This window comes from Citrus clementina, unplaced genomic scaffold, assembly GCF_000493195.1.
Source record: "Citrus clementina cultivar Clemenules unplaced genomic scaffold, Citrus_clementina_v1.0 scaffold_1, whole genome shotgun sequence".
Lineage (NCBI taxonomy): Eukaryota > Viridiplantae > Streptophyta > Magnoliopsida > Sapindales > Rutaceae > Citrus > Citrus x clementina.
Genome location: NW_006263303.1, coordinates 14,086,357 through 14,109,241, shown reverse-complemented (window position 1 = coordinate 14,109,241; position 22,885 = coordinate 14,086,357). Strand labels below are relative to the sequence as shown.

Here is a 22,885-nt window from a genome sequence, read left to right as displayed (position 1 = left end):
TTATTAAAAAAAAAAAAAAAAAAAAAAAAAGGGTTCAAATGAAATTGTTGTAATCAATGTTTTGCACAATGTTGTTTTGTTGCTGTGGTGCTCTTGAGATCATAATACTGCGATAACCGGATGTTAGAGGGTCAAAACTGGATAGTGCCTAAGTTACAAAATGTCTACAAGTAGTTTACAATTCCAGACTACTAACAAAAGCACTTTTTCTAGTAAAATGCTCGTTGTACAAGTATTTCTCACCTGTTATCGTGGATAAGGGAACCATTCTTCAAGTTTGCACTTGATGATCACATATAAAGGATAAGGTGGGGAACCAAAAACCCTCATTGACTCGAGCAAGATATTTTCATTTATCTCGTCACATATCTTGATAAGACACAAGATGGCTACTTTCTTTGGATCTCCAACATTTCTCTCACACCCAATTACAACAACTCACCAGTTCTCTTCATCACAGCAAGCACCACCACCACCGCCCCCTCCATCTTCATCAAATCAACCATCACAACCACAATCTCCAACCCCATCTCCACAACTAAGCACTGCTTCATCTGAGCAGCCAGCACCAGCTGCTAAGGTGCAGCAGCAGAAGCGTGCTAAACCAGCCACTGTTGAAAGCACAGATTGGATAGCTTCTAGTTTAACAAGGAGATTTGGACTTGGTGCAGGCCTTGCATGGGCAGGCTTTCTTGCTGTTGGCGTTATCTCAGAACAAATAAAGACCCGCCTTGAGGTCTCTCAACAAGAAGCAAGTACAAGGTGCTCACATCTCTTCCTGCCAGCTTCATTAAACTGTCATATCATTGTTTCTGATTAAAAGCCTTTGCTTTGCACCTTGAGGTGTGTGTATATATATATATATATATAATATTTGTGAGACACTATGATAGCATAATTTTGATTGATAAAAATATTTTGTTGTATGTAGAAATGTGGAGAAGGAAGAGGAAGTGGTGTTGCCTAATGGCATAAGGTATATTTGATTCAAACCTCTCGTATTGCATGTGATCAATTGAAATGCACATGCTTTTATCACTGTATCACAAATTTACATTTATAATAATTTGAAACAGATATTACGAATTGAAAGTGGGAGGTGGTGCCACTCCAAGAAGAGGAGACTTGGTGGTGATTGATTTGAGGGGAGAAGTAGAAGGAAGTGGGCAAGTTTTTGTTGATACATTTGGTGGAAACAAGAAGCCATTGGCTCTAGTAATGGGTTCAAGGCCTTATGGTAAGGGAATGTGTGAAGGCATTGAATATGTGTTGAGATCAATGAAGGTAGGAGGTAAAAGGAGAGTTATTATTCCTCCAAATTTAGCATTTGGAGCGAATGGTGCAGATTTAGGTGACGGGGTGCAAATTCCTCCATTTGCAACTCTTGAGTACATTGTGGAAGTTGAGAAAGTTTCCATTGCACCAGCTTGATATTCCATATCCAATGAAACATTACTTGAAGAAATTGTATTTAATGCATGGTTTCCTTTTCCTATCTTTGAGTCATAACTTTATGGGTAATTGACATTGTAGTCGTTGTTGATTTATTGAAAATCATTCAACTAAACCTCCAAACAAAATTTGAACACCTAAAAAATTAATTTTAGATCGAACAAAATTTAAAAGCTTAACAAAGCAAATAATCGAAATATTCAATTTTAATAACGATAATATTATATTTACTTTGTTGAGATATTTAGTTGGTATTTTAACTAATGTGGCAAATGATGTATCATTATCTGATTGATTTAATTGATTGAAAATTATTAAGTTTTATCATTTTTAATTTAAATAGTGATTTTTGTTGGTGACACAATAATTAAAATACAAAATAAATATCCCAATTAAATAAACATAACATCACTCTTTTAATAATTTGCACAGCCTTATTTTATTTAGTACTTTATATCCATACAAACAAATCATGTTTGCGAGATTTGACCAAATGAAGTTTGTATGACACCTTAAACCCAAACAGAGGAGGAGGACGAGGAGTAATAATAACAATAATAATTTAAATCAAAGAAACACATATATGTCCGGCATTTTAAATATTGTAGGGATGGGTTACTAATAAGCCGTTTATAACATAGGGAACCGCACCTTTTGAAAATTTTTATTAAAATCTTAATATTTTAACAAAAAAATAATTATTTCTTATTTTTTCATAAATCAATAATATAAGAATAAAAATAATTTTAATTTATATCTATTTCGTTAATATATAATATTTCAAAGAAATAAAAAGAATCAACGATGATGAGTGTGTATATAAATATATATATCTTGACGACCTAATTGAATGTGATATTCTTCTTTTAAAAAAATGGTAATTCTTGTGGAACCCGGTCTAGAATTTGCATGATCAGCATTTTAATAGTTGAAGCAATGACATCAACATTAGAGATGGCAAAACCCCGGGGTCGGGTCCAGGTATTACCATGACCGGACCCTGCCTGGATGCAACCGGTCCAGGTCCGAGTCCGGGCCGGATTTTAATTTGGGTACCTGAATTTTATATTTTTTAATATTTTTATGTGTATATATTTTTTTATTTCTTGGTAATTTTATAAGTTTTAAATTTATTTCAATAAAATTTGACAAGAAAATATAAACATTAAATGTTTAAAACTTTATATATGTATAATAAATGAGTTAAATAAATATAAAATATTTAAAATAATATATATTTTATAATTTTTTTAATAAAATCTGGATTCCGAGTTTATCAAGTGATGCCCAAAACCGACCCGGCTTCATACCCGGACCGAATATTACCCGACCCGTAAAGTCCGGGTACGGTCCGGATCCGGACCAGACAGGTATTTTTGCCACCTCTAATCAAACATTGAAAAGCATTGCTATAACAATACAAAGGCAAGCTGAAGCTGTACAACTTTCATTTGTTTATATATCTCCCTCAAGAGTCAAAAACATCTCTCTTGGACTTGCGGTGTTACGTATTATCGCCTCAGCATGAGGCGATAGACAGCTCAATGGTATTATTCCATACTGATATTTTAGTTTTAAATTTCATTCATCTCATAATACGCTATTAATGGTTTTATTTTAAGATTTATTATTCTGTCACATGGCAGAGTAGTATTGGACTATCCTACGCACACAAGTGTTTCTCATTAATGAAATTATTAGGTATCAATGATATAAAATGATTGAATGGTTGAAAATCTCGCAAGACCCACCCATATAATTATTTTCATTATTTTTCGACCAATACTTTCATATCATGTAATAATCTACGCCTTAAATTATACAAGAAAGTTTTGTAAATCAAGTTATAGACGTATCATTGTTGTTTTAATATTTTTTTTAAAAAAAAGCAATAAGAGAGCTATAGTCTCTAACCAGTTATTAGTTGGATGAAAATATCTCTAGTTTTAGATGATTTAATTTGATTATTTTGTATTTATATTCAAAACCAATGCTATTACATTACTTCAATCAGTACAACAAAAATTTGCACAAACACAACTCTCTAAATATGGATTGGAGGTCTTCTTTTTACTTAGTGTAGATTTTAGAGTTATGCTCAATAGATCTCTATGCTGTATTGTAAGCTTATTAATACAAATTCTTAATAAATTTCATATTGTAATATGCGTTGTAACAATTAAAAAAAGAGGTCAGACTATTAAGTGTCAAATAATCATAACCTCTTCTACAAACTGATATGACATAATTACATGAGTTAAATGAAAATACTCCTCAGTTCACATGATTTATTTTTATTATTTTATACTTTTCATTCAACTAATAAAATTGTGAGTACAACTAATTAAGATAATAAAATCTCTTGTTTTGGAAAATAAGGAGTTTGATGTTCAAAACTTGCTCATACGAATAGAGAGAGATAGAGTAAATGTTTGGCAAAATAAAAATAAATATATGCTACATTAATTTATAGCTCTCCTCACTAATTGATGTAAATTTTTGAATCTTTGTTTAGAGTTTTCAACAATACTTAGGTAATAATAATGTTAGCAATTTTAATATTTAAATATATTAGAACTAAAAGTTAAGATTTAAATATTCGGATGCAAAATATCTTATATTTTTTTTTTAGTTTTTAATCACAAGATATCTTAGAGACGGCTCTAACTGTGGGAGGTACCTTTAAGTCCGTACCACAATTCAGATTAAAAGCCCCCGTTCGAATCGAGAGGCACATGTTCTCCCAACAAAAACGACTTCCCTGCGACTTAAACTGAAAAGTAAATTCAGTCAAACCACTTAAAGTAACTCTATCATCAATGGAGCCAACCCTTTATTGTTAATATCTTACATTAATTGTAACTTAGATGATCCTCTCAATAAATGCCCCTGAAACTGAAATTACCCGTAAAAATTGAAAAGCCTTCGTGTTTCGTTGCGGAGCACAAATTCCAAAAGAGAGGGAGAGAGAGAATTGATTCAACGCTGTTCTAATTACAACCACATACGATACGCCACGTCACCAATGAATACACACACATACCCTATATATATATAATAATAATAAATGGGAAATTAAAGAAACGCAAAAACAGAATATCATCCTGTCAATAATATCAGAATCAGTTGAGCAGCATCAAGAACAAGAATGGGAACAGTAATAGATTCCCATTTCTTAGCTCTCACTGCCATTGTCACTGTAAAAACTTGCCACTTTCTTTCTTTTTTTTCTTTTCTTGCTCTTTCTCTTTTGTGTTAAAACTTGTTGATGAGTGTTTGTTTGCAGGTGGGTTACCAGTTGTTATTCTTTGTAATCACTGCCCTTTTCAAGTTCGATAAAGTCACTGACTTTGCTGGTAGATATCATATCATAATCACTCTCCTTTGTTTGCTCGCATTCATGTAAATATATTATCAAAACTACTAATTGGGATTCTTTAGTGGCTACTTGATTTTGTTTTAATTTTTGGTTTCTTTTGTTTCTTTTAGGAAGCACCAATTTTATTATTATAGCTTTGTTGACTCTCATTCTCAAAGGCTCATGGCATTTTAGACAGGTAAATTATTACACACACACACACAAATAATGAAAAAGTACCATGGAATTTTGTATGACAATTAGAGAACTCTTATTATTTTCAAGCAAGGCATGTTAGATTCTGCTTTATCACTAGCTTTGTAATCCTGCTTGTAAGTGGGACCTGATTTATGAATTTGGATCACAGTGCTGAGTTGAGCTATGCTAAGCTTTTTATAATCTTTTGCCGTGCCTGCATTTATACCATTGTATGGCGAAGATTTAATCACGTCTAATAACTGCCAATCAAAATATTATAAAAGCTTAATGCAAAAGGGCTGAACCTAAATCCATGATCCAGATATAACTGTTATTTAGATTTTATAGGGAAAAAAAATGCATAAACTAGATTTTGGGGGAAGTTGCAAATGCAGCCAAACACAATAAATTTATAAGTAATGGTTCAGTGCCTACTGTAATGGTGCGCTGCTTGTTTATATCTTGATCAAAGCTTAAGGGTAGAATGAGGGCAGTGAGTTTCTAAGAAGGGAAGGTAGGTATAGAAGGAGGCAATTTTGGGAGCTTGTTTATCCAATAAAAATGGGGAATAGAGGTTAGAGATAGAGCTAGTGGTGGCTGGCGATCATACTTTGATGCTCAAGTTAGTTCTAGGTTGGTTTTGGTGTCAAGGGTTTGCTAACCCTCAACAATGGCGTTGGCTCAAGGTTGAAGATGAGCCTTGACCTTTTTTTTTTATTTGTTGGTGCGTTTTGCTTGGTACAAAAGAGAAAACCTGAGTGTTTATATATTGAGTGCACTTGGGGTATTCCCGTCACCTTGCCAGTTGGCGTTACTTTATTGATGCTTTCCCTACGCAGGCAGGTACAATATTGTCTTTCCTTCGGGTGGTGTAAACAACTCGATAGCCTTGTTTAATGATTGTGCTCATTCGTTCATTCACTCGCTTTGTCCATTTGGACACGTGTCAAGCGAAGCAAAAATGGTCCCAATCATCTTTGAGGGAGCTGTTTCATCTGCTACTGGCATGGCAGTTTTTTATTTCCTCTTTTTTGACAAGCTGCTCTCCCATTGGTTCCTTATTTCTAGCTGAGGAAACAATATTCCTTTTGGTGATAACAACCCCTTGTTTGCCCATTAATAAAATAATCTTCATCTCATTCTGTCCATGTTAGGATGAGCATTCCTCTCTGCGTTAATCTTTGGAGTAGCCAGTGTAAACCAACTTTACTTAATACTCTTTTATTTCTAACCCTCATTGACACGTGGCATTATATTGTTGACCTTCTATTTTCTCTCGAACATTTATCATATGATACTCTTTATGTTCTCTAGTTCATTATTCATTTAATGGTTTTGCTGCTTTAATTTTTCAGGTTGTCTTGACATTTCTTGCAGTTGTATGGGGTCTTCGCCTAGCTCTCTTTCTATTGATGAGGTACATTGCATGAGAAGCAAATTTCTTATTCTGCCAGGGATTTTTGTTTTAGGTATTGTACAATATCGGTTCAAAATATTAATGTTATACGAACAATAGTTCTTTGATTGGGAAGACCATATTTTACATGTCAACTGTCTGGTTATTGAATGTGTAGCTTTATCATACTTTTCAGGAGCTTTCTTAACATTGTCTTCGTCCGTCTAATTAGTGTTGAAAACATCATATTTTACATCATAAAGCTACAACTAGTGTTTTGGTGTAAATACTGTTGCTATTGGCTTGCCTTGTTTTATTTGAGAGTTGCTGCTGCAATTCGCTGCTGCAATTAGTATTCGTTTCAAATAACCTGGCTATTTGTCAAGCTTCCTCATCTTTTCCCTGGCTGTTTACTTTTGCTTTACCTGAATGTTTCTTATTTTACGTTTTCTTGTACTACACCAATCATCTTAGTTCCGTTCATGTCAGAATCAGTTTTTATACTGCAGTTTGATTAACAATTACTGTTTTTAAGTGTGAATGTCTGTACTGCCATTTCATAACATATGTGCCGTGTCCAGAGTTTTCCATTACACAATGTTGAAGATATTCTATTTCACTTTTCCTGCTTCTTGCTAATTTTAAAAGCTTCAACCTTATCTATTTGGATGTTTTTAGTCATCAAATTTCACCATTCTCATCCTTCTTCTGTATTCTTGCATATGCGAAATAAAAGTTTGCACTACCTGAAATTGATCTGAATTTTAATGGTTTAGTTTTCTCTAATCAGTAAACTAATGGTTTTCAGTATCTTTATTTCATTGTAATACATAGAATCTTACAACTCTAGTTGAAATATTTTGTAGGGAACTAATCACTTGGAATGTGTATCCTTAAAGTAGCTTTGCAATTTGGGTTTCTTATCGTCAGTAGATTATGGTGCGATATCATATCGTGTGTTAGATGAAAAAATATGCCCATGTACATGTGTCCATAATGTGTATCATACCTAACAGTTTAGCTGACCTTCAAAAGAATTAGATTTACCAGAACCAGAATCAGACTGACACTGTTGGGAACAGTGGTTGGCTAGCCCCCTCGGCGTAAGTTTCAATCTTTGTCTAACCATAGTAATCTAAACTGGTCTTGCCCATTTTTGGGATAATGGTAATTGTTATTCTTTAAGTGGCAGCTGAAGGTACATCTGCCTCCAGAGTAGTTGTGCTTCTTATAAATTATTGTTTTATTTTTAGAAACATTTATTATTCCTTTTGAAGAAAATATTACTAAATGAAAATATGCACACACAAACAAACCAAAATATGCATCCAATCAAGAATGGAAAGGTACTTTGCTGTTCTTGTTGCTGAAAGTAGTGGCCATGAAGGGAAAGGGATGATGAGGGATTTTAATGTTGGATAAGAATAAGAGGTCAGATGGAGGAGTACCATTTTTAAGGCTTTTGGAGGTATGTTCCTGATAAACTGCCACTTGGGGGCTATTGGGCTATTATCCTAACAGCTGAGCCTGTAGTTAGTGTTGGTAATAGTCCCTTCTGCTATCTTTCTTGAACATTCAGCAGGCATACCTTTTCAATGTAACCAAATGTTCCACAGTTATCCTCTCCTCTCCAGTATCGCTAGGTTTTTTTATTTTATTTTTTTTATTATTTTATGTTTTATAAACAGTATGGTTACTACTCATAAAGTTAAAGTTTATCTAAAATTTCTCAGGCCATCCTCTTGATTCTGTGACACTAGTGGTGTTATCCCCTCAGTCTAATATGGAAAGGAATGCTATTTATAACCACTTTGTTATGTTTCATTTGTGATTTTACTCTATTAACTCTATTAATGTTCCTGACCAGGCATACCTTTTCAATGTAACCAAATGTTCCACAGTTATCCTCTCCTCTCCAGTATGGCTAGGTTTTTTTATTTTTTATTTTTTTTATTATTATTATTATTATTATTATTATTATTTTATGTTTTATAAACAGTATAGTTTTTTTTTGATAAACAGTATGGTTACTACTCATAAAGTTAAAGTTTATCTAAAATTTCTCAGGCCATCCTCTTGATTCTTTGACACTAGTGGTGTTACCCCCTCAGTCTAATATGGAAAGGAATGCTATTTATAACCACTTTGTTATGTTTCATTTGTGATTTTACTCTATTAACTCTATTAATGTTCCTGACCAGGATTCTGAATTGGGGTGAGGATCGACGCTTTGATGAAATGCGTAGTAATTTAGGCAAATTGGCAATTTTCTGGATATTTCAGGTATCTTATATTTATTGCTTTCTACACTAGAGAATCAGTTAGAGCTCTCTCTAGTTTATTCATGTGGGAATATGTTACCATTAAAATATGATTTATGCAATTTATACTACAGGCTGTTTGGGTGTGGACTGTGAGTTTACCAGTAACGGTGGTTAATGCGAGTGACAGAGATCCATCTGTTCAGGCTGTGGATGTGATTGGGTGGATAATGTGGTCGGTGGGTGTCTCTATTGAAGCTATAGCTGATCAGCAAAAACTGTCTTTCAAGAACTCCCCAGAAAACAGAGGGAAGTGGTGTAATGTTGGGTTTTGGAAATATTCTCGACATCCAAACTATTTTGGTGAGGTTGGTCCTTCACTTCTTTTAAATGTCACTACCTCTTAGATCTGGCTTTTGTCTGCAATCACTAAATCTAGTCATTATCAAGATTTTACGCTCTTGGTCATAGTAAAGTGATTATATCTCTGTTTTGTCATGTGGCTAGCTTTTTGATTTCCATTCAAGTCTTTTATTTCAAGTATGAAACTTTTATAATCACATGAAAAAATCATTGGCTCTAGAACTCAACTAGTTGCTTTTGATATGTAATAACATGTCTACATAATTATGGCTTAAGATTACCTCTGCTGGTGAATGCTTTAACAGTTGCTAATCTTCAAGATTAAAAGGCTTGAAAAAGTGAGCCAAGGGGCTCCCATCTCTAGGAAGATTGTGTCCAGGATCTCCAAACTGTCTATATTTGCTTAGTGAGGGATTGTGTAGGGTTTCAATACCAAATATTGAATATTATTCACTCTAAACCATAATAATGACACACATATCATTAAGTCATAATGTCACCACAGTGGTGTCATGCATGCACTGTGAAATCCCGCTTAACTATATACAACATCAAACACATTCATACTTGTCAGATTGGGGTTTTCACTAGCACAACAGATTTGTGCATTCTGATAACAAAATCTCATTAATGGAAAACGAAAGCATTCTTTAGCCAATTTTTTAAGATTAATGAACAGCGCAATGCTCTGGTGCAAGTCTTGGTTGAAATCCTTTTGCAGTCACTTAAGCAACAAGATCAGGGCTTCAAAAAACTACTATGAAGTTTTCCAATGAACTTTGTGAGTGTATGAGAATGTTTCAGGAGTTGGTGGGGTTTTATTTTATTTGTCTTTTGGCAGATGCGTCACATGGGCATGGTTAGTCAAATTGGCATGATAGTGAGTTGCGTTCTCTCTCTATCTAAAGATTGTTTTACTTGTCAGATGCCTGTCAAATAATTTAGATAGCCATACTTTATTAAAGCTAATGGAGGATGTTTTGTGAAATGCAATTAAAATGCCAGTGTATCCAATGCAAAACTTACAGGCGGTCAGTGAAATTAACCTGTGCATATATAAGGTACCTTAGTGTGCTGCAGTACTTGTATGGATCAAGAAAATTGATACTTTCAAAGAGAGTAGCCATTTAGCAATAAGTAAAAACCCTCAATTGTGTTCTCAAATTGCAGTTAGCATCCAACTCTAAGGATATACGGCTGTCAATCAACTCTGCTATCTGTTGCCTTGACCTTAACTTTTTTAATTGATAAATGTGGTGTTCAGATTTTTCTATGGTGGGGAATTTTTGTTGCTTCTACTCCGGTACTGGATGGTGCTGAGTGGCTTGTAATCCTTGGGCCGATCTTTCTTACATTGTTGCTTCTTTTTATCAGTGGCATACCATTGCTTGAGGTTTGCCTCTCTTATTACACACACGGGTGCGCATATATTTTATAGGTCCAAATCCATTTGTAAATATGCTTATGATGCCTTTCACGCTTCATTCGTATGAACGGATGCAGGAGTCAGCAGACAAGAAATTTGGCAACATGCCTGCATACAGACTGTATAAGAAAACAACCAGGTCAACCAATCCCTTTGGTTCTTATAGATTTACATTGATACAATCTGGTGGAGGAGCAAACCTAACATGTTCTCTTCATTTTTTGATGAATTCTCTGTTACAGCCCTCTGATTCCATTGCCCCCAGTAGTGTATGGAAATTTACCTTGGTGGTTGAAGACAATACTCTTTGAATTGCCTTTGTACAGCCGTAATCTTCCACAAGAAGGGCCAAACTGGTGAGACTACAGATTGTCGCCAGAATTATTTTATCATTGGAAATGAATATCGTAACTAGTGTCTCTGTTCATCTTTGTGCATTTAGTTTGCCGTTCCTTAAGGAATTATGGAATTGCAGCTGTATGTTTTCTTTATGTTGATTCTCATAGAAAATAGGGAGATTGCTAATTTTCCCCCTACTATAATTAATATATGTCATTTATCCCCTTACTGTTTTTATAATAGCCAGTAATCCCCTGACAGTATTAGTTTACGATATTACGTTTATTTTCAAATACACTTTTATTTATATTTATTATAGATTAAATAAATTATATGACTAGAAACTTAATAAAAAAGATTTTAGTATTGAAAATATAAAAAAAAATTTAGTATTGAAAATAAAAAATATATGTTTTGATGTGATTAAATATAAATAAAAATGTATTTGAAAATAAGAATAATATTCTAAACTTATATTGTCAGGGGGTTAATGGTTATTATAAAAATAATAGGGAGACAAATGGGATACATTGATTATAGTAGGGGGGAAATTAGAAAATATATCTGAACAGATAAATAAGTTGAAAGAGAGTAATAAAATTTCAGAATAATTTTATGTTATGTAGTGGATGTACTATTCTAAGTTTGAATCTGATGCATGCATTAGTATTTTTAAGGCATTTTTCATTGTGCAAGGTGTAGAACAAACCACAGAGAAAGCAGCGATGAATTGAAGATGGGTTAAGAACGTTCTGATGGTTCAATTTTTCAATGTGGTCATTGGTCATACAAGGTTTCAACTATCAAAGAGGACTATGCTTACTTTCTAGCTTTCATTTGTAGCTTTTTCCCTACTTAGTACTTTTCTACAGCCTCTAGGGTATGACAATGCGCTTGTTGCAATTGAAGCTTGTTTATATTTTCATTGAAATTGTTTTATAGGATACATGAGAACGTGGCATTAGGCTTGTATAGAAGCTTGGAGAATATAGATATCATTAAGGCAACTTCAAGTGTTAAGAGAGATGAATGCTGAAATGCAGTTGATCATTTTAACATGTTGCCATTATAATATGTACATGATTACATAACCTGCCCAATTCTGTGTCTCGGTTAAGGGGGAAAGTGAGCAAATTAAACCCCAGGTGGCAAGGACCTATTAAAAAGCTGAGGCTAAACAAATGAACAACAAATTTGGACCCAAAAAACCATCAATTACAAACTTGCAGTGTTATTGATATTCTCCAAAGAAAAGACAGCACCAGATCTCGCCTCGGCTGATGACTGTGAATGTGATAACAGAATGTAAATGACCCATAAATGAAGGCATACAAGGTACACCAAAGACCACAATTTTGCTATCGGATTTCTCCTCAGAAACACCACACCAGCCAAAAATATAGAATCCAACTGCTTAAGCAATGATCCTATATGCTTCTTCCCAGAACGGATTTTTTCTTCAAAAAGGGGCCTCAAGTTTGATTGGGAGAGATCCCATGCTCCAAATTCTAAATCTCTTGATGAGGAGCCGGTCACTGGCTTGTTCTCATCCAGCAACCTTGAAACTGCCTGCAAATGTGTTGGGCAGAAATTATCAATAACTAAATTTGTTACACTTTTTTTCCCCCCAAAAAAGAAAGCAAACAGCAGTTTTGGAGTGAAATTTTACCTCAATTCTGAATGCAAGAGTGGCCTTCTCTGAGGAGAGAGCCTCCACCTGGTTGAATGAGCAGAATTAAAAAGTTACTAGTCTTTGAAAATTGCAGATATGGCATCGTAACACTCGACGCCTAATAGTTCAAACTGTTATGTGGTCTTCCATTACTAGTTAATAGTTTCAATCATTATCTCCTTAACTAGAGAAACTTCAATAACACAGCAAGACAAAGTAGCTTTTATCTGACACGGGATCAATATATTATAACGAGACTAACAGCTATATACCAGTGTTCTGAAAACATTAAGCAACAACAACCACCAAAAGAGAAATGCAATTTAATATCAAAACTCTTTTCCTGGTCCACTTTCAAAGCGCAAAGGTGGAAGGCATTTAGTAAAATGAAAAAACTATGTTTACAATTTTACACTAAAAGGTTTAGGACTTCTACTTCTTGTTTTCATTCTTTTGTTAGTACAATATTTCAAAAGAAAATTACCATTCTTTCCATGAAAAGGAGTAATGTTATTATGGAAAGACTAGATGTTTCTATAATCCCATCCATGTGAAAAAAAGCCAAGCTAAGCATCCTCATTACTGGAAATTGTGGTGCGACCAGGTAAAAAGTTTAAAGGGAAAACCTGTGCTTGTTTCTGAATTAAATGGTCAGTAAGCTGACCAAGCCTTCGCTTTAGCTCAATTTCTACTTCTGTTGGATCCTCTATCTCCTTCCTTGTCATTTCGATGTTTCCTTCCAGCTTCTTTGCCTGAGATATAACACAAATGATTAAAAATCGATGTTACCAAAATGATCTCATTCATACTAACAGATAAAAGAAAATATTCTAAACATAAGAATGGCTTGAGTTACTTCTCAGTCAGTTTCTCAACATCACTATTACGTCATGGCGTTTTAAGACTTCGAACCTTATAGATGCACTGCATTGTTTATATTGTCTCAATATTCTAGAACACACGAACATCTCAGTTTGTAAATGAGTAACATCTGAAATACAGGCTCACCTTATCTTCCAATTGGATGATTTTGTCAGCTATGAAAGTATATTCTGCCTCAAGTATCTCCCGCTCAAATTCAACTCCTTTTGAAGCTGCCAACTAAACATTTTCACATAAAATGAAAATTCTATCACAAAACAGTCATGCAAGAATTTTTTATGCAGGAGGATGATATAAAAGCTGAATAAAAAGAAAAAGGAAAAATAAATAAAAGTAAATAACACATCCTAAGCAACCTACAGGGGACTGGCAGATGTAACTCACTCGCTTTAGATAAATTCCAGTTTGATGAGTATTGGAGTTCCTCTGGCTGAGTTCTAAAACAAAGGAAAGGTATTTCAGGACTCATTCCAAGCAATGAATATAGGCAGGATAAATCTTAAGCATATCGAACAAATTCACTTCAAAAACAGTCCAAATATTACACTACTCAAATGTAGTCAATTATATGCTAAACAATCTTCAGAGAAAAACCACCAACTAAATGAATGTTTGACATTAGCCTACTGAAAATTACTGCACTTGGGACAGTCATCACAAACTTGGTTAAGATCCTTTGCACAGTGAGGAGGTAAAATAAACTTTCAAGAAGGTGTAGGAGGTCAGATGAGACATGGACGAAGGTGATGTATTTTGAGAAAGCATGTCACGCGAAACAGCCAATACCAATAAACCCGCCTTGAGCATTTATGAGTCACAGAACATTTTCTACCAATGCTGGACATGTTGCATGGGCACAATTATGGGGAGGGCGCATCAGACACCAACGGATGGACACATATCCAATCAGGGTGTACACTTTAAAATAAGGGACAAAAGTCATGACTGAATTGAGAAACAAATATCATAATTGAAACTGCAACTTCCAAGGACCAAGAAACCGTACTTTTGATTACATTGCTTCATTTATCAATCGGGCTGTATGGCGGCTTCATTCTGTAGTCAACTCTAGGATACAAAGAGAAGTATTGTCCTTTTATTTATTTCTTTAGTTCAAACAGCTTCCACCAAGAAAGAAAAAAGAAAGCTAGTTGTATGAAAGGCGTCTGTTCGAAACTACAATCATTCTTAAAGGTTCTTATTGACACCACTAATATCAGCATAACAAAACTTGCAAGATAACCATTTTATCCCAACTCATGTCCAAAAATTTAATCTAAAAACTACTCCTTAATCAGTATTATTGATTCTACTTCTACCTTAGTTTTACAGCTCTAATAACTAACAATAAGGTTAATGCTCTAGAAGGTTTCAGCTTTTCTATTTTACTAGACTAAGGCAATATAAACATCTTCAAATCCTAATTTATATCCTTTTTTCATCTAACCTCAAAATATAAAGTCCCATAATGTGAGCTGAAATTCCCACAATTTAATTTTTGAATGCTCCCCCCCTAAAAAAAAAAGGGTTACTTTTTGGAGGCCAGCAATGAGACAGGAACCAACCATTGCCGCGTCAAATACAATTATCATCACATATACAATAAGATTGCAGCTTTTAAAGTAGCCTACAGTCATGGCCCACCTATGATTTAAAAAGAAAACTGCAATAATTAGTGTTGAACTTTGGTCTTATCCAGCAATTTTCTTTTTTATTTATTTATTTATTTTTTTGGATAACCCAGACTCCCGCACCATGGGACCATCGGTCCACCCCTGCCAAGCCCTAAACTGGGAGATCGATCAGGCGCCATGACCTATTGACAACAAAAGGTGGAATTTTTAAGCTCACCAAAAGGATTGAACCCAAGACCTCGATACAGCCAAAGCACCAAATCTCATGCCCTCAACCAACTGGGCTGCCCCTTTGCGGGCGATCTTATCCAACAATAAGGTAGCAACTTTTCAAGAAGTCATGCAAGTCCCATTTGATTGCTAGGGAAGTGGTTGAATTGCAGTGCTAGAGGTGGGCAACTGAAAATTTTGGTTCAGTTTGGTCCTTCATAAATTTATAATTTTTTTTGTTAATTTTCTTTCAAAATTTAACTTTTTTATTTTTGGTTTTCTTATGTCTCTTAAATCATGCCACATGGCACTATTTTAATATAAAAAATGTTAACCCTTTTTTAGGTTCGGTTCCGGTTTTGAGAATTTGAACTGAAAACCAAACCAAAATTTTCTGTTCCGATTTTTTTCGATTCATTTATATTATTGTTTTCTTTTTTTAGGGGAAAACAAACCAAACTGAATCCGTTTTCCTCGGAACCGGTTCAGTTCTGTCCACCCCTATGCAGTGGCGTCATTTTTGGGGGCTGGGGGAGAATGTAGGGAGATGTATTTTATTTATTTATTTATTTATTTTTCAAAATATTCAAACGATCAGATAATATCAAAAGATAACATACCTTCATGGGCCACTTCTTTCAACTCTGTTTGTTGTCGAAGTTCAGCTACTTGATTAGTCTGGCCCCACAAAAAACAGGAAAAACAATTATTTAAACACGTAGTTGGTGTAAATCGAAAGGAGGCAAGTCAAATGTTTGCCCTGTTTCACACTATAACTCATCAAATTTTTACTAATTTACACCACTACATGTGTGTATTCATCAGTGTTAGTGAAGTTTCATAAGCTAAAGCAGGGGAAGCTGAGTAAAAAATTTATCCTGTTTGACACTATAGCTCATCAATGATTCACCATCGCCAGTATGAATATATCTCATTATTAAACCACCATAATTTTGCCACAAACGCTCAGACAACAACTAGCTGATCTTAAATCACAGTACTAGTAATTTATTGTAGAAGTAATAATGCAAAAGTAGGATCTAAATTAGCCAAAAAAAAAAAAAAAATACTGCTCTAAGATTCCCAAAATAATTGAAGAACAGTTAACAGGATAAAGAAAGAGATGGATTTGCAACCCAACAAAGAATTAGAATGACATCATACCTCCATTTCAAGTTTCTTCTGTGCAGCAGCAAGGGCTCTCGCAAGATCAGCATTTGCAGTCTGCAACCGGCATTTATCATTAGAAACCACAAATTAACCCTTAATAATGGCATGGCAAGAACTTCAATAAAGTAGGAATCATTTAGCTCGTCATAGGATACAATCGAAAAATTGATGACACAGTCCAAATAATATGTAATCCAGCCTTCTAAAAAAGGATGCAGTACCTCCAGTTTAGCCAATAGTTGAAGGGCTTCCATTCTGGTATTATTATGTCTCTGCTTTTCTAACTCAACAGCGTCCATAGTCTCCATCATACTTGTCTGAAGCTCCGAAGCCTGAAAGAAGTTAGAAGATAATGTCAACTACTATGAATAAAGAAGTTAGAAGATAATGTCAACTACTATGAATAAAGAAGTTAGAAGATAATGTCAACTACTATGAATAAAGAAGTTAGAAGATAATGTCAACTACTATGAATAAAGAAGTTAGAAGATAATGTCAACTACTATGAATAAAGAAGTTAGAAGATAATGTCAACTACTATGAATAAAGAAGTTAGAAGATAATGTCAACTACTATGAATAACACCAGAGAATCGAGTATAAACTCTTGGGAGATAAGAAAATCTTGGAAGCTCCTGAGAACGGGTCAAATTGGGTGAATCACAAAGATTTTAGAAATTTTACATGAACAACACATTTACAGAATCATTGCCACATACAAACTTGTTTAATATGTATCCTAATGATAAAAACCCAAAATGAATAAGCATCTTTCTGAAAAAATTTAACAGAACATGCTTCTTGTAAGAATGTTGTTTTAAGGGGACAAAGTATTTATCACGGAACAAGAGGATTTTGTAGAGTTTCACATGCTTAAATTTTCAGGATACTATATTCATGTATTAAAACTGCTTCAAGATCAAACTGGAAACCCTTAAAATTGAGCCCTCCAAGTGCTTAAAAGACAGTAGCATTTAAACTCTATGCGAAATTCAAACAATTGGCCTGGTCCTTTGAATTGTGAAAACCTAACGAGAGAAGGACAAGAAATAGGAAAGAAAGAAAGCAGCAATCCTATTACTTCTTTCTTATTAAAAGCATAGTGAATAAACAAGTAAATATATATTTCAGGAGTGTGTGTGTGTTTGAGTGTTTGCATCAGGTTAGTTGGAATTTCCCAGAATCTGAAAACCAAGCATGAACCTGAACTGATGTTCAAAGAAGACTTTCATGCTAATCTTGACCCAAATTTACCAAAAGCCATCTTTTGGAAGAATACCAATGCTAAGATTGTAATGGCAGAACACTTTAGCCACATAAAGCAATTCCCAGGTGCTACGGCTGAGGGTCTGGGAGGAGTTCCTAGGTTCTAATCATGATAACTCATACATGTGAAAAAGCTACATATTTTACCATATCACACATTAAGGATGTCAAATTATCAGGATCACACTTGAGATTCAGGAGAGGGCCTTGTCTTTTACTTTCCAACTCAATTTTCTACTGGCAAAGTGAAGCAGTAGATGCTTGGATGATGCTGAAGGAAATGTTCAGTTCAAGTATCAAGCCAATTTCCCTACACTGATTTTTCAGTCAGCTGTGCAAAACAATTTTAAAAAGTGCCTGAAGTCAATAAAAGTTATAACAACACAGAATTGCTCATAAGTTGTTTATCCTAGAATTACCATGGTTCTTTCAAACATATCTTCACTTCAAATTATTTGATAAACTGGTTCAAAATTCAAAGCTTGCAATAAGAAATCACAAACATATAATAATTCATTATTTTCCTTGTAACTGAAAACAAACTAGACATTATTTTTTCAGTCATCAAAGAAAAGCATGACCGTGATTAAACCAATCATCAAATAAATAACCAACAACATTACCTCTTTTACTTGTTGTTTGGCTCGTTCTTCAAGTATTTTCTCCAAGCTCTGCTTCTCACCCTCTAATCGAGCAACCATATTTTCACGCTCTTTAATGGCATCCCCTGCTTTAGCTGCTGCTTTCTCAGCCAAAATCTTCTCCCTCAGCTTCCTCCTTTCCTCCCTCTCTCGTTCACTTTCAGATTCAGAAGACGACGAATCTGAATTGGAATCAGATCCATCCTCACTTGTTGAAGAAGATCCTCTCTTCGAATCATTTAATACAGAAGCCCTAATTCCTTCATTGGATTTATGGTTCCCTCTAATGTTACTCGGCAACCGCCCATCAACATCATTCATTCCGATCTTCACATCGGAAAATGCATCAACTTTCCCAGGTACGGACACCATTTCCAACCGGCTATTCTTCTTAACATCGTCATTTTCTTTACTTCTACCATCTTGGGGTTTTACATCTTGCCCATTTATATTCTTCCCATCATTTTGCAATTCAACGCTTGACGACCTCCCTGAAGAACCAGACTCGTCCCCATCACTAGGCTTATTTCCACCATTTACCTTACTCCATCCAGATTTAATCAAGCTGCTATTTTTATTAATCTTCCTATTTCTATTACCCAAAGTGCCCCCTTGCCTCCTTCTCTCATCCTTCCTAACATTTCCCAAACTCAGACCCTTATCAGGCGTGCCAAGCAATTCGGTCCAGTCACTATCAGTAAGCGTAGACTTATGTTTAGTTTCTTTCGAACTTGTGAATGAATTATTTCTATTATAAACGTTTTTAACATTAGGGTCACTCTGCAATTTGCCTCTGTAATCATTAATTTCTTGTGTTCTCTTCTTCAATTGATCCTTTAATGAAACAGAGCCACTGCTCTTTGATGGGCCATCGATTTGAGGATCTTCAGATCGAGGCTTATCGCCCTTGCCAAGCGATTCTGCCGCTTGTTGATCGATCTGAGCCGTTGATTAAGTAATTCAATTTACAGAAAAAGAATAAAACTGACATCAAATGAAAAATAAAAGTAAAATTAAAAAAATAAAAGCTTTCAAAAAAAATGAAGAAATGAGAAAGAGAGAAATTGAACCTGTTGAAGGAAAGTTTCAGCGACTTTGAGTTTGTTGGAGATCCAATGCGCCATTGTAATTACTGATTTTTTTTTTAATTTTCAAATCAAATACAGTTACTTATTTAACACATTTTAATGAAGTATAATCAACAATGATCTTTTATATTTTCTCTTTGCTTTCGCTCGACGAACAAACAATGAGATGACGAAGGTGGAAGCGGAGGATGCAGATTTGCAGAGCACTAAGTGCCAAAGTAACGGTGTCGTTTCAACTTTGGATTAGACAATTTAATATTTCCAGTTAAATAACTCCACGTCTAGGGGAGGTGGTTGTGAATTTAGGAAACAGCTTCATTTACCGGTGGTTTCTCCAAACATCAGGGGTGGTATCTGCTAATCACCCTTAAAAACTTTTTAACTAGGCAATTGCTAATTTGTAATTTACACCCATACAAAAACATGCAAAAAGTTGTAACAGGCAGTGGGATCTGCTTGATTTTTGCATGAACGTAAATTACAGCAACTGTAACTTAACAAGACCCTTATACCTATCGTTTAACGTGAAAACTAAAAAGTTTACATAATAGGATGAGGGAACATGACTGTACTCGGGCTCAATTATGACAGACTAACACAGACAGAAAAATTTGTGTAATTATGTGGCAAAATAGTAAGTTTTACTATATAATATATTGAATTTTTTTATTGTAAATTTAGTATGTTAAAGTGAGACAAATCTTTTTAGGGATGACAATGGAGACGAAATTTTTAGTGAGCTAAGCTAGGCTACATATTGAGAAAAAACTTAGTTTTATTACAAAACTGCCACTTTCTCAATTATACAAAAGTACCAGAAGAGTATTTACAAAACTATCACTATTACAGTTTCACTAAATTGTCATGATAATATTTACAAAATTGTCACTCCAGTATTATTTTAATTTTCAAAAAATGATAATTATTTACCGACCACTTATTATTTCAGACTTTTTTAAAAACATACAAATATTTTTTTTTGGCAGAAATTCACCTAAAGTTTACAAAATTTTTCATTAGTCCACTTTTGCCATAATACCATAAAGAGATTTAATGAAATATTAGTCAAATGATTTTTTCTACCCCAAATATAGAATGACAATTTTATCCTAAATAAATGACAAAAAAAAAGATTTCATATTTAGCCATTAGGAACACAACGATTACAACATGGACTATATAAATTCAAGAACCAACTAAATTGAAGCTCACAACCATAACATTCATTTAGTCTGTCAAACCGGCTCATATAATCTATCAAACTTGCTCATATAATCAATCAAGCACTTCATCTATACATTGAAGCTCACAACTATACCATTCACTTGCAAATGGCATCAAGCTAGAACTCAAAATCTTCAGTTAGTGGACAGTTACATAGAAAAGTTAAATGCATTCCAAATTATTGTTGGTGTGGTGTGCATGCATGTGTTCTGGTTTCTAGTACGCCTCATAATCCGAATGCAATATTTTGGTCATGTAGATTGAAAAAATGCAAGTTATAACAATGGTTTATTACTAAAACTCTCATATACCTAATCCTAGTGATCAGATACCATATAATTAAAATATGGAGCTTATTGATGATGTGGTGAAGATTAAAAAGAAAAGAAAAATAAAGGCTTAAGCTAATTGAAAGAAAGATTAATATATTCTAATATTTTTGGTTTGTGTCTATGTAGTTATGTTTATTAGAATGTAGCTCCTTCCAATATGCATTAATGAAAGCTTAATTATATCCTACTTGTCCTAGTGTCTATCTTTGTAATTGTGCTTAAATACATATTGAATAACATACTTTCACTACATCTTGAATAACATACTTTCAACCACAATAATATTCAAAATAACAAATCATAATTATCCAAAATATAGCCAAAATAACCATTAATAATCTAAAATAGCAATACATCTCAAATAACATATCTTCAAACATAGTAATATCCAAAATAATATATCATAATTATCTAAAATATAACCAAAATAATTATCAATAGTTTAAATTAACAACCTTTAAAATAGAAAGTTAAGTTTGTTCCTATCAAGAAGAAGAAACCCGAATTCAGGATAAGAAAATATTTTTTCAAAATTCTTCTAGTGTGCATAATGTTGAAAAGAGCAAATTTCAAAATTGATAATAACAAGAAGTTTGAAAAGAGCCACTCCAACAATAAATACAAAAATGGACATTGTTTTAATTGTGGTAAGAAAGACCATTTTATTAAAGATTTTAAATTTAAGAAAAACAATGAGAAAAAAGATAACAATATTGAAAAGTCAAACAATGCAGATTTGATTGAAAAATTGGAGGGTGACTTTGTTGCAATAGTTGTTAAAATGCAAATAGGCATGGTTGAATTAAATATGGCACCAGTAGCGAAGACCTTTGATCGGTAGCTTGACTAGAGATGGAAAAGCTCGGGTCCGGTCAGGGTTTAGGTCGAGCTGGTATTTTTGACACCCTTGCTTGACTATGGGACTATTTATGTATGTAATGACTACAAGGTTATTATTTATGTTTGTAATGATGAAGCACAATTTATAAAAGAGTAATGTTACACATTTTAAATTTTTTATTTCAAATGATGTGACATTTATCAATTTGTTGATGAAATAATAATATTAATTTACTTAGATTAATGGAAGATTATAGCAATGCAAATGTTCTTGGTAAAGGAAGTGTTAAAAATTAATGGGAAGAAACTTATTCTTATCATGCTTTCCATATCCTAGAAATTAGAAAAATCTTGCATCTACAAATCTTTTATGTAAAAGTAGCATTAAATTCGTACTTGATTCTAATAAATTAATACTATCAAAGAATGGAGTATTTGGCCGAAAGGGCTACTCTTGGAATGGAATGTTTAAACTAAGTAACAACAAAGAGAATTTTGTTTTTCTTATAATATTGACTGTTCTAACTCTTTATGGCATTGTGGTTTACCACACTTAAATTTAGATCTTTAAAAAATATGTTTAAGCATGGTTTGATTTCTTATGATGATAAAATTGAAAGAAAAAATGTGCACTACAAGAAAACTAGCTTAAATGACAGACACTTTGTGATGGATTTTGAGAAAAAAGGTATAGGTCATAAAAGCATGATATAGTTGTGATAGGTTTTTTGTCTATCATGTATTCATGACTGATTTGTGATGGACTCGTGATAGAAAAAGATTATGTCAAGAATATATGATGTCTTTGTGATATAAATTTAAACGTGAAAATTCTATAATGAATTATTGAATGAAGACACGTCGTTGTTTTAGTTGAGTTGGAACAACAATGTTTTGTACATAAATATAAAATATTAAATTTTTAAAACCTTTTTTTACAAAATAAAATTTAAAAATTTGAAACACACCGTTTTAGTGCTGAGTTGCACTTCTTCAATCCCTAATTTTTTTCTAAAGTATCAACATACAACTCACAAACATACAGAGAGTAGGTTAAGGCTAAAACCCTCGTTTCTAACTTCTCTTAATCTCTTATATTAACTTCCTTTTCGCCGTCATCTTACCGGAATCTCG

The 22,885-nt window shown here is 33.7% G+C and overlaps 3 protein-coding genes across 7 annotated transcripts; 2 read left to right on the top strand and 1 right to left on the bottom strand.

Moving 5' to 3' along the window:
• Positions 1-26: 26 nt before the first annotated feature.
• LOC18056099 (peptidyl-prolyl cis-trans isomerase FKBP17-2, chloroplastic) lies at positions 27-1,515 on the top strand. Its single transcript, XM_006451581.2, has 3 exons — positions 27-762; positions 932-976; positions 1,077-1,515. Exons 1-3 carry the CDS (start codon positions 386-388, stop codon positions 1,429-1,431), a joined length of 777 nt encoding a protein of 258 aa, XP_006451644.1. The 5' UTR covers positions 27-385; the 3' UTR covers positions 1,432-1,515.
• A 3,021-nt stretch (positions 1,516-4,536) lies between these two features.
• LOC18056100 lies at positions 4,537-11,994 on the top strand. 4 transcript variants are annotated; one of them, XM_006451575.2, is made up of 10 exons: positions 4,537-4,651; positions 4,739-4,808; positions 4,942-5,009; positions 6,364-6,425; positions 8,606-8,687; positions 8,800-9,033; positions 10,293-10,421; positions 10,532-10,593; positions 10,697-10,810; positions 11,496-11,994. In XM_006451575.2, coding segments are annotated over exons 1-10 (873 nt in total). In that variant the 5' UTR covers positions 4,537-4,600; the 3' UTR covers positions 11,497-11,994. The 4 variants fall into 4 exon arrangements, with proteins under 4 accessions (XP_006451638.1, XP_006451639.1, XP_006451640.1 ...); XM_006451576.2 differs by having other exon boundaries at positions 11,490-11,994; XM_006451577.2 differs by lacking the exon at positions 11,496-11,994 and having other exon boundaries at positions 10,293-10,447; positions 10,697-10,787.
• LOC18056098 (golgin candidate 2) lies at positions 11,986-19,595 on the bottom strand. 2 transcript variants are annotated; one of them, XM_024178716.1, is made up of 10 exons: positions 19,338-19,595; positions 18,250-19,206; positions 16,583-16,693; positions 16,356-16,415; positions 15,812-15,869; positions 13,708-13,784; positions 13,474-13,566; positions 13,092-13,217; positions 12,463-12,510; positions 11,986-12,362 (listed from the first exon to the last, which is right to left on the bottom strand). In XM_024178716.1, exons 1-10 carry the CDS (start codon positions 19,389-19,391, stop codon positions 12,009-12,011), a joined length of 1,938 nt encoding a protein of 645 aa, XP_024034484.1. In that variant the 5' UTR covers positions 19,392-19,595; the 3' UTR covers positions 11,986-12,008. The 2 variants fall into 2 exon arrangements, with proteins under 2 accessions (XP_024034484.1, XP_006451643.1); XM_006451580.2 differs by having other exon boundaries at positions 13,732-13,784.
• Between the last annotated feature and the right edge of the window lie 3,290 nt (positions 19,596-22,885).

Excerpts from the sequence above, each read along its gene's own strand:
- LOC18056098 (XM_024178716.1), bottom strand. The coding sequence starts at position 19,391 with ATGGCGCATTGGATCTCCAACAAACTCAAAGTCGCTGAAACTTTCCTT. Across the intron at positions 19,207-19,337 it reads CTGAAACTTTCCTTCAACAG|ATCGATCAACAAGCGGCAGA; the intron begins GTTCAATTTCTC and ends TCAACGGCTCAG. Across the intron at positions 15,870-16,355 it reads AGAAGAAACTTGAAATGGAG|ACTAATCAAGTAGCTGAACT; the intron begins GTATGATGTCAT and ends TTGTGGGGCCAG.
- LOC18056100 (XM_006451576.2), top strand. The coding sequence starts at position 4,601 with ATGGGAACAGTAATAGATTCCCATTTCTTAGCTCTCACTGCCATTGTC. Across the intron at positions 4,809-4,941 it reads TAAAGTCACTGACTTTGCTG|GAAGCACCAATTTTATTATT; the intron begins GTAGATATCATA and ends TGTTTCTTTTAG. Across the intron at positions 9,034-10,292 it reads ATCCAAACTATTTTGGTGAG|ATTTTTCTATGGTGGGGAAT; the intron begins GTTGGTCCTTCA and ends TGTGGTGTTCAG.
- LOC18056099 (XM_006451581.2), top strand. The coding sequence starts at position 386 with ATGGCTACTTTCTTTGGATCTCCAACATTTCTCTCACACCCAATTACA. Across the intron at positions 763-931 it reads CAACAAGAAGCAAGTACAAG|AAATGTGGAGAAGGAAGAGG; the intron begins GTGCTCACATCT and ends TGTTGTATGTAG. Across the intron at positions 977-1,076 it reads GTGTTGCCTAATGGCATAAG|ATATTACGAATTGAAAGTGG; the intron begins GTATATTTGATT and ends AATTTGAAACAG.